Source organism: Gorilla gorilla, chromosome 3 (assembly GCF_029281585.2).
Source record: "Gorilla gorilla gorilla isolate KB3781 chromosome 3, NHGRI_mGorGor1-v2.1_pri, whole genome shotgun sequence".
NCBI classification, from domain to species: domain Eukaryota; kingdom Metazoa; phylum Chordata; class Mammalia; order Primates; family Hominidae; genus Gorilla; species Gorilla gorilla.
The window spans coordinates 60,816,267-60,828,443 of record NC_073227.2 but is presented as its reverse complement, the minus strand read 5'-3'; the positions used below and the strand labels follow the sequence as shown (position 1 = coordinate 60,828,443).

Sequence of the window (12,177 nt, the reverse complement as noted above, 5' to 3'; positions counted from 1 at the left end):
TATATTTACTAGAGACGAGGTTTCACCATGTTAGCCAGGATGGTCTCGATCTCCTGACCTCGTGATCCACCTGCCTTGGCCTCCCAAAGTGCTGGGATTACAGGCATGAGCCACTGCCAATATCTCACAAGATTTTTATGAGCTAGTTAGAGATGAGGACAGCAAAGAACAGAGAGATTCAGCAACTTGCATGGGGATATAGCATTGGTAAATAGCAGAGGTAGAATAAGACTATATTCATTTTTACTCAGAATGCTGAGTATATGCTGCCTCTTACAAGCAGCATATTTCCCACCATATTCAAAGTCAATTAGTCACATTTAAACATGTACATCTCCTTCATTCTTCCAAATTTAAAGAAAAATGTTCACTTTTGCAAAGGTATCCAGTCCATAAACATATCTATAAACATATTTTGTGTTAGCGGCATGTGTGTTCATTTGGGGAGGGGACAAGTATTTGGATTAGTGGTTGTCAACTGGGAGTGATTTTCCCCCAGGGAATATTAGGCAATATCTAGACACATTTTTGACTGTGAAAATGGGGAGTGGGGTGTCCTACTGCGTCTAGAGGGTAGAACCCAAGAAAGCTGCTAAACAGTCTACAATGAACAAGACAACATCCCCCTTCCCACCAACAAAAATTATCTGGCCCAAAATATCAAAACTCCAGTGCTGAAAAACCTTGATTTAGAAAAAAGAAACAAACAAACCAAAAAAACAAACAAACAAAAAACAAAAAAACAAATGCAGAGTACTCTCTAAAATTTTATTAGAACTAATCTAAAAGTAGGCCAGGGAGCAGTTAAAATGGGGGGAAAAAGACTATTTGAATTATTCTGTTATGTAATGTTTGTAAATGGATGAAATGATTTGACTACTTAATTGCCTTGGTTGTTCCTCACAAAAGCAGAACACACACACACACACACACCAACACAACACACACAGGCACCATTGATATTCTGTACTTCCATAATTGCCATCATTTGTTCAAATTTTGAAATTAAAATAGGTTCCTTTTGTTACATATAATAACATACTAAATAGAACGATAAGTTCAACCCCTTTGATGTTTTTTGGTAATGTCCCTAATTAAAAATAACTAGGCTCTCTAATGCATAATTACATGGACACCTAATATACCTAATATATTTCCAGCCAATTTTGTTTCAATCATAAATAAGCACCAGAAGTACGAATGATCGACATTCTACTCCCTGCTGTAACTGTACTGTTTCTGAATCAAGGCTCTTTCTTGAATTGGGTATTTTCACTACATTTTCCTTGCTGTGCAATCATCTCCCAGTTGGACAATTAATAAGTACTTTTTCTCCACAGCCCTTGACGTGTAACCCTCCTTATCCCGTATTTTAGCATGTACTATACACCTTCTTCACTCTGACTGGTTTTGGCAGTGACCCACAATCTAAATCTCTTTCCTCCATTTGATATAAGTGAAACTATAATTATCTAGGGCTAATTTCAAATTACTACTTCATTCCACTAGCAACTGATGAAGATTAGTGGTCTTGCCTTGCATCTAAGTAAGTCAGCAACATAATCACAAGAGAACTCAGCAGGCAACATTTGATTCATGTGAACTCAATTACTTCTGTCAAAAACATTCACTTCAATAAAAGACAGAAACTTCTAAAATGTGTTTTTGCTAACCATTTTTTACTAAAAAAAAAGTCTCACATGAGTCTTAAGGGGAAAAAATAGCATGAATTTCATCAGAAATAATAATAAATAACAAGTGGGGAAACATACTTGGATAAATGGATTTGAGACATTATTTATTTCTGAAAATAAAAAGACTTCCAAGAAAGAAATCTGTAGACTTAAATCAGTTTATTATAGAAAATTTAGGCATATAAGTAAGACTTACAAAAATAAAGGTACACTATATTTTAAGTTCATACAATAGAAATGAGTATTTGTTACCTCGTCAAAACCAGATTACTATGGGTGAGGTAGTCTACTTCTCTTAAAGAAAGTTAAATGAGAGGAAGTTATATGAAGATGACAGATCACAAATTGCTAAATTGACCAGGACTCCAGACTCACTGCTTGGTCATCTGGATTGAGGCCATATGTTAATGAGCTGCCTAGCATTCTGAATCTTGAAGGTTTAGTTTGTAAAAGGCCGTGTGTCAACTCCATCATGCAAAGCACATATAACAAGTCACATAAGCATGATATGACAGCAAGCACTCAGTCACCTGCCAGCACAGACTAAGAAATATTAACATATGAAAATCATTGCCACAGATATATTCAAACTTTAGCTTCTCAATAATATATTTTTAATTAAATTCTAATATAGTTTGGTTATCAAGAAACTGAATAATTAAATGTCATCATATAATATGGCCATACTATATTTAAGTATGTGATGTTCTGTGCTCTGTAAAATTCACTAAATTGGCTTCTCTAATAGTTAGTATGTGAAGTACCAATCACATATGACTTAATACCTTGAATATGAAATTTGGCCTGAGAGTCTTAGAACTAAGAAATCATTAAGTTAAAAGACATATCCATCAATTTTCAGACCAAGGAGATATTTTAGAGATAATACAAAGGTAAAATAAATCAACACAATGTGATATTTAACATAGAGTAACATAGTATTCTTTTACACCTTTGCAGATTTTCTTTCCTCTCTTTTGAATTCATTGTCCTTCTCTTGTGCTTTTTGACTTCTTTCTCATCCCTTAAGTTAAGGAGTACATGGTCTCCCTCTACTCCTGCCATCAAGGAGTATGTGGACTAACAGGAGTAGAAAAAATAATTAAACAGATAACAAGTATGCAAATATAGGTAAAATAATAGTTCTAAATTGTTTTGTGACAAAAGATATATGAGTAAACAGTGATACTTGATTTAGCCTTGATTGATTGGGGCATCTTCTCTGTAGAAGGGATATTGGAGCACAGATCTGAAGGATTAGTGTATGTTAGATACAAGAATAATCCATGCAAGAGAACATATTCTTAAAACAACAAGTAGTGAAAAAGAGCAAATAGAGAAACTGAAAAAAGTTAGCTTGGCTAGTGCATAGGGAAGGGGAGAAAGCAAAATTTAAGATGAGACATGAAAGATAACTGGAGCAAAACCATGCAGCCTCTTAATGATAAAACTTTGTCTTAAAGGAAACCACTGAAGTGTATAAAGTGTGTGTGTGTGAAGAGGGGAGGTTTCAGGGGTAGGATGGATGTGTGAAACAAATATTTGCATTTGTTATAGGTGATATATTCATATGGTTAAAAAACTGAAACTATATATAAAGTCATTCATTAAATTTGAAAACAAAGTTTCAACAAGGTTTACCTCTATATTGAAGGAAAAAGGAAATAGAAGTAGATGATTTAAAGAGAAAGTTGACTGGTAATTTCTATAAACACTGTGATGGATTGGAACTGGATAGTGAGTAGGAAAGAGATGAGAGAAATGATTCCTAAATTTCTGGCTTATTTAGAAGGATGATTCCAAATCATCAAGATCCCCACTTGGAGGTTTGAGGCTAGCAGGTTAAGATTGTAAAATGAGCTAGAGTCATGGTGGCATTTTATAACACACACACACACACACACACACTCATTTACATGTACTTATTGTGTATAGATAGAAATCTCTCAACAATATCTATGATGCTTTAGTTCTCCAAAGCAAGCCCTCAAGATGTATTTATTCATTCAATGAGTCATTCTATTACATAAGTTATGTGTAGAATAAATACTTGAAACTCTTCCTAGAGTGCCATCACATACCATTTGTACATAGTAAAATACCAGCAAGCATTAATTGTACAGACTACATGTGTGAAACATTCTCTGGGCTGTGTAGTAAACTTTTTGCATTACCTCTGCAAACCACTGCTCCTACTACCAAGGGAGGAAGATAAATGCACGAATTAAGACAGAGTCCAGTTAAGTAAAGTTTTCTACAATGAAATGTCTCCAGTTAATCCAATGTCCCTCAATTAAGGTTCTACTTTTCAATTATTAAGAGAATAACATGAGAAGGGAAAGAAAAGATGTATGCTAACACTTGCACTAAGACTGCATTGCATTCTGTCAGAACGCTGCCTCCCAGGATTTTTTTGACTATCACCAGCAGAATGTTTTAATCTCATCGACAATCAAAATGCATCCTCGAAACATGGAGAGAGGCCTCTTATACTATCTGTCAATCAAAATAATGACAAAGGTCATGGTGGTCTGAATTAAGTGATCACATATTCTCTAAAATGATAGAAACAAACAACCAAATAGAATACGTTGTTTTATAATACTAATAAACAAATTTTTAGAAATAATTAATAAGATTTATATTTACAATATTTTAGACAGAAATATATTCAATGGATTGCTTATAACTCCTGCTTTTGATCATTTAATTACATAAAACCTCACCTTAAACCAATAAGATTGCTCAAAAGTGAAAGATAATATTAGAACATTTCTTGAATTCCAGTCCTGAAGAAATTATGATTCATTTCCCCAATAAGCTTATAAGCATTTCATAAACGTAATTTTGATGGAACAAAACTTTCAGATGTACTTGTGTAGATATAAAATCAGATGCAGAAAGTTGTAGCTTGCATGGAAAAACAACAGAATTAATAGTAGATGGTATTTCAAAGATACAAAATAGAAACTGGTGCTGAAAAAGGAATTTCAAGTAAAGTGCAATGTGTTTCTGGAGAGAATTAATTAACCAAAGTTATTATAATTTACAGGTAATTTCCCTAGTTTTGTTTCCCTGATCGATAATCAATCTATAGTCAAGCAAGAACAAATGAGGAAGTCTGATTCATGTAACAGAGTGGACTTAGGAAAAATAAATGCACCTGAAGCTACCAGGTGGGACCAAGGGGCTGCTCAGCATTCAAAGTTCCCTCAGTTAATACTCATTAACTTTCATTACCTAGTTAGTACACTCACGTCATGATGAAAACAAGTTCAGGATCATGAGGGTGAATAATTTAAATAAAAAAATGCTGCTTTCTTTCCCATAAACTGCTCTTCGTTTTGATATAAAATACTCCCCTGTTCTGGAAAGCCATTGACAAATTTCCAGTTTAAACGGCCAACTCACCACACTGTGGGCAAAATGAGGGCATTTTCAAAGGAAGAGAGAAGCATGCATGATCAAGTTTCAATTTAAAAGAAAAATAAAAACAGAAAAAAAATCCTCCAGGGCAAATTGCTTTAAAATGACCTTTTGTATTGGTTCTATCTTCAAATAGTTATTTTTGTGGGGCACTGCTTATTATGCATTTAAAAATATCTGTAATTTTTAAAAAGCAAGCATGTAATTACAACCATATGTAAACAACACAGTAAACTAATCCTGTCAGTTTACAAATGTTTTGCTATAAAGTTCATATGGCTGAACTTTTTTTCTGAAGAATTTTTAAAAGGCAGTTAAAAACATGCCAAAACTAGTCTAATCTAAGATTTTGCATTTAAATTTTATACAGCAAATAAAGAGTAGAAAACAAGTTCATGGAGAGAAAATAGAAGTAGCAGACAATAATTATACAATGAAGATTACTAGTCCCTTGGTTTGAGTTTTTCAAAAATAAAATTTCTAAAAGCAAAGTGAATATGAAATATTACACTGCAAGTCAGACACTCTCTGAGTATTAATTATGTATATCCAATAAAATATTACATTAAATCTTTCACGGTTGCCAGAAATTTTAAAATTCTGAAAAGAGAAAAATCAAACTTGAGAGAAATAATCTCCATAAATTAGCAAAGTAAAAGGTCATTTGCTCATAATCATTGGAGGAAATACGTATACATGATCCAACTGAAGCAGACAGCCCCTGCAGATCTGGAGGCAAACTCTTACCTTGACAGGTGCCATTTTTCTCTTCATATCCTGCCTTGCACATGCATTTCCCGATGGGCACCAGCCACTCCCCTTCGGCGCTGCAGTGCATTTTGGGAGGTTCATCGGTCACAGAATGGTTGACACAGGAGCCTGACACTTCGAGCAACTGGGAAGAATCAGCTCCAGTGATGGTGTCAGGGAAGACAGCCAAGTGTCGTACCACAGAAGGGCATTTTTTATAGTATACACGCACAGAAACCAGAGCAATGCAAGCACCAACATCTTGAAAAGCAAGATAAAATCCCTTTTTGCTTAGAGGTCCTACATCTCTGACCTCTGTATTCAGTTTCATAACACGGTCACCAAGATCAAGTTCTGTAAAGCTTTCATCGGCAGCAATGGTATCAATTTTGATGTATTGGTTTTCCTTGATGTTTCTCCCATTCTGATCATCTGACTCAAAGTAATACATATTAAAGGTTTCCTTACAGGTCCCCAGTCCTCCAGGAAGGCTGTTGCAGTCCCGCAGGGTAAATTTGAGTTCTATGAAGATTCTGGAAGCACCTTCATTGGAGATCCAACTGGTCAAAAGCCAGTTATTCTGATTCTGTTCCATCACTTTGCATACTTGGTATGTGTGGATAGGGGCATAATTTTCATCCACTTCACCAATCTCTTCCCACTGTACAATATAAAATAGAAAGATAAAAAAATTCAAAAAATAGAAAATAACCAGGAATTATAGCAAAAATTATAAAAGAAAACTAACTGAGATATAGAAATATTCGTATCCTCAATATGTGATATTTACAGAAGGAACTAGATATAAAGTATTGGGAGAAGAGAATCACGAATTTTTATTGTAATTTTTAAATTAAAAGTAAATTAAGAAATTATTATTCTTCGTCTCCAACATAAATCCAAGACGAACACATATGAATATGCCCCAGGGCAGGAAGGAACCATGCATTTCAGAGTAAAAATAAAAGAAATTTAAACGTGGGTGAGTTAACAAAATGAAGCAAAGAAAGAAAAATATGTATATTTAAATAAAGTTCAGCATATACATAAATAGGGTAGAATACAAGAAATGCAATTAAAAAATGAAATAAGGGATAAAAGGATCGCAAATTTGAAAAAGAAGGGAGAAAAATGTAATGTAAAAACACAGTCATGTATTTAAATCTGTCATGTCACAAATAACACATCAATGGAATAAAAGTTGAAAGAAAATCCTTTAGTTTAAAATTAATAATAGATCTTTATTTCACTGAACCCATCTATTCAGGACTCTCACAAATTGGCTAGCTAAATATTAATTCATAGATTTATCTACATATATAAACATGGAGACAGATATGAAAGAAAGATTAAAAATTACAGATTAAGAATATGGATAGCCTTGTCATTTTGAATATTAGCTAACTTCTTGCGATATGTTGGGACCCCATTAATTCTTTCTTATCAAGGCATTATTTTATGCATATGGCCTTAAGAGTTCTGAAGATATACAGGACGTAAAAAAAATTAAGTACAATTTATATAGCTTCCAAAATATTATTTGGCCAAAGAAGAGTTCTAAACCTATCTCTTTCCTAATAAAATACTCCAGTTTTGAGAATCTCGATGTACCATAACCATTTCCTGAACGGTACAGAGCCAAATTTTTATTTTTCATAAAGAAGTAATTATAATTTAAGGAATTTCTGAAGCCTGTAAAAAATCTGTGTGTACAAAAGTGATATATAATTTTAAATCTTTAAAATACCACTGGAACACAAAGAACAATGAAACCATACTGACTTTCAAAAAATCCAGAATGTGTGATTTCAGACATTAAGTATTGTAGATAAAAAAAAACTTCATAGACACTCATTTCTTTAGACATGAAATTAAATATAGCATTATTTCTTGATTCTGTTCTAAAAGCAAAGATGTGAAAAATGCGAGGCACAAAGGATGCAAATAAATCTTATACATCAGATGGCTCCTCTCGAAATCTAGCTGCAACATCAGACAGACATAAGCAAAAGGTGCTAATGAGGTAAAACTGTTGAGCTCCTTAAATTCACAAGAGAGAGACATGAAGATTTTATCTTGCCAAACAATTTCCATATTATGTTATTACCTAAAGCCTCAGTTCTTTCACTAAATCTCATTTTTGTCCTACTTAGCTCCCGATTTTCTAAACCAGATATCTATTGCAGCACTCCATCATTAAACTACTTACATTTTCTTTCCAATGTGATTTAAGTATCAATCTCTTTATATTATAAATGGCATCAAATATTGTGATCAATATTTCATGCAAAAGAATATGTCAACTAACCAAATAAAATGGTAAGAATTATCAATTTACCGTAATAAGATTAAATATATATTTTTTGAATTAGTCAAATGAAAGATATCAAAAATCTCTTCTCTATAAAAAGAAAATAAAAACGTTACCTCATTTCTGTTTTAAATATTTGTTTTATGATAATCTTCCAATACAAAACACAAATATGTATATTTTTTGCCTTGAATCACTTATTGATGACCTATTTCTGGACAATATATTCTAGTAGGATCCTCCTAGCAAGTAAAAGCAAGCAGAATAACAGGATCTTTCAAGATTATAAGCCAAGCAATTCAGCCTTTGTCTGTACAAAGTCCAGGGTACCACAAATACTATTAAAAATGCAAGCCAAGCAGCACTTGACAAGACAGCTTAATAGTTACTGCTTCAGGTGATAATTTCAAAGTATGTGCATAAGCATCTTGCTTCTCTGAATATTCTCAATTAAGAAGATGGAAACTATAATTTTCTTTGAATTCAGAAACTGTCATGGTGAGATTTTATTTATTTTTCTTTTCAAGTACCCAAAACATAAATGATGGCTCACATTTAATATTTCTAGTGAGCAAATAGAATGAGTTTAATTTAAATAATTATGGCCATAAGCCATTCAGAGAATCACACGGGTAATATATCCATCTCTAATATCTGCTGTCATTGAGACACATATACTAAGAAATTAACAGAAATATTTTATTTTAGGCTGGCTCTCTGAAATAAAACTTTGAATTTTTCTAAGCTTTCTTTCCCCTTTAATATGAAGAGAACATCTTGCTGTCCTCAGCAAAAATCAGGTATGTAAAGAAAAAAAAAAAAAAAAAGAGGATGAAGAGAAAGTAACACTCACCAAGAACTTTAGAATGTGGCAGACGTATTCCTAGACACTTTTACAAATGTCATGTACAGGATATTACAGTAACTTAATAAACGGCACAGATAGGAATCAATATTTTCTGTTCATTTTTGTTGGATTTTCCATGACTTCATGATTTAATAAAAATATTTGCTGATCCTTTGATTACTAGAAGTTGTGAGCCTGGACATTTTGGAAGCATGGATTGCTGAATGCAATATGATGGCTGTAGCTCTGCTCTTTAGGTCTAGCAATTATTCAATGCCATCCCCTGAGCCCATGCTTTCCTGTACGTTTATTTCCTCCTTATTGCCCATTCTTTCCCGTTAAGAATAAATAACTGGTTACACAGCTTGGGTTTGATTGATTTATCTCCCAGATTCTTAGGGTTATTCCTTTTCCTTCAGGGCTCAGAAAATTCCAGGTCAGTTGCGTTCTAAACCCATTGCTGGCCAGGCATCTCACATCAGCCACATTCATCAGAGAAGGGTCGGGGGAAGAAAGAACTTACTTTCATAACCATATGTGTATCATGCAGTTACAAATTTTTTCTACCCAAGCCGTTAGGAACTAGTTTCTCCCCATCTGCCTCTCATTGCTCTCTTGGCCTTCTGGTATCAAGCTCCTGCTGTTTCCTACCTTGTTGGCGTTGCTCTCATTTCCAGATCCCCAGCCTATACATCGTTTTTTCATGAAGAACTTGAAAATACTGACTCATGACACATGGGCTGGACCAGAAATCCCTCTTACATTATGTCCCCAAATTCACAGTAGGAAGCATCATGTGAACAGAGACAATTTTAACCTTTCAAGTTATTAGGGGTGCCCATTATCTAGTTCTGTTTTCATTATTATGTTTCTATTTATCTTGATTCTATATCGAGAGTCATCTATTGAGGCTAAGGTGCAACGGTAAGAAACTTTGGAGTAGACACCTGAAAAAAAAATGCCACTGTATGGGTCTTGTATAGAAGAAAAGTACAAGCCTGAAGCCCTAGTTTTAGTCCCAGCTCTTATAATATCCAGATATATAAGCTGAGATCCAATCTCTGGCATAACAACTATGCAACTCTGTAATGAGAATGAAAGCTCTCTATCCTAGGCATCTAATATTCAACAAAGAACATCACCAAGAGCCTTAAAAGAGCCAGTCCTATTGTTCATTTTAGAAATAAGAAATTGAAGACCAGACCAAAAAAAAGGATTTACTCAAGTTCACACAAGACCAAGCTGACTACCTGGGCAACTCCTCTGCCCATATCTTCCTTTGTCTTCTTGTCAGCACGTCTCTGCCTCAAAGGGTGGATTTGTGCATGGGATTCCTTGATTCGTTGCATTAATTGCTACCCAACATTTTTTCCAGACATCATGTAACCATCAATAAGTCTTTTTTTTTCTTTTGCTATATATTTTAGTACTCAACCCCAATATGAGGGAGAGGCATGCATGATTTTCTTATCGTCAACTATATCTTAGAGTCTGATACAACAGGGCACAGAGTAGGGCACTTGATATACATTTTATAATGAATGAATTAATATCAAACATATACATATAACTTCTTAATTCAGAGATCCCACTAATTTGGAATAATTCAAACATATTGAATAAATAGTTAAATGTTTTGTGCTATATTTAAAACAAGAAAATAATTTTCTTCTTTGTAAATTGTCAGAATTTTATAAGAGCAAATTAGAAAGGTTTATAAAAGCAAATTAAAAAATTAGTTTGGTAATTTTTAATTAAAAACGCTAAGTATTTATTAAAAGAGATTGTCTTATTTCCATTGTTGATACAATTTTTATGAGTTTAGTTTTGCCTATTAACCTGTTGAATGATTTTTCACCAGCATTACATTTTACTAATTGTAACTGATAACTAACTTTATTTGTGAGCCTATGTTTTCAAAATAAGTTTTTATTTTGTCACTCAGTAGTCTTCTTCACCATTCTGTGTAAATCAAAAACCCAGAATATAGCATATCGGTTCAAGGAACTATGGACATATTTCATATTTCAGTCAAATAATATTAGGACCATCTTAGGGATTTCCTTTGCAGAATTACATAAAAATCTGGCAATGAATCAATTGCCTGCAGCTTTACTCTGACATGACCAAATCATAATTTTCTAGGAAGACCTTGTTTATCACCTAACTGCCTCTTTAAATACAGGGAAAGCTGTTCTTCACGCTTTGAGTCACATATTTTAAATATAATATCTTCTCAAGTTCCTCAAAACTAAATAAAAAACAGGTTTTAAATTTAAAATATTTTATATATCATTTATTGTGATTTTCATTGTGCAAATGTGTGTGGTATGTTTTGTTTCACACACTATGTTTTGCTAACTTTACTGAAGATATCCTGATTTCAAATTACTAACTCACTGATTTTTTTTTAAAGATATAAACCTAAGACCTAAAACCATAAAAACCCTAGAAGAAAACCTATGCAATACCATTCAGGACATAGGCATGGGCAAAGAATTCATAACTATAACACCAAAATCAATGGCAACAAAAGCCCCAAATTGACAAATGAGATATAATTAAAGAGCTTATGCACAGCAAAAGAAACTATCATCGGAGTGAACAGGCAACCTACAGAATGGGAGAAAATTTCTGAAATCTACCCATCTGACAAAGGGCTAATATCCAGAATCTACCCCCCAAAAAATACAAAAACAAACAAACAAAGAAAAAACATCAAAAAGTGGGCAAAGGATACGAATAGACACTTCTCAAAAGAAGACATTTATGCAGCCAACAAATATGTGAAAAAAAGCTCATCATCACTTGTCATTAGAGAAATGCAAATCAAAACCACAGTGAGATACCATCTCATGCCAGTTACAATGGTGATCATTAAAAAGTCAGGAAACCACAGATGCTGGAGAGGGTGTGGAGAAATAGGAACACTTTTACACTGTTGGTGGGAGTGTAAATTAGTTCAACCATTGTGGAAAACACTGTGGCAATTCCTCAAGGATCTAGAACCTGAAATACCATTTGACCAAGCAATCCCATTACTGGGTATATATCCAAAGGATTCTAAATCATTCTATTATAAAGACACATGCACATGCATGTTTACTGCAGCACTGATCACAATAACAAAGACATGGAAGCATCCCAAA

The 12,177-nt window shown here is 33.6% G+C and overlaps 1 protein-coding gene across 7 annotated transcripts in view; it reads right to left on the bottom strand.

The window, feature by feature from the left end:
* EPHA5 (EPH receptor A5) overlaps nucleotides 1-12,177 on the bottom strand; it is a 351,336-nt gene that overhangs the window by 275,889 nt on the left and 63,270 nt on the right. For all 7 annotated transcript variants that reach the window (XM_019025962.4, XM_019025965.4, XM_019025963.4 and 4 more), the window contains exon 3: nucleotides 5,868-6,531. In XM_019025962.4, the coding sequence (XP_018881507.2) occupies nucleotides 5,868-6,531 (664 nt within the window). The remainder of the gene's footprint in view (nucleotides 1-5,867; nucleotides 6,532-12,177) is intronic.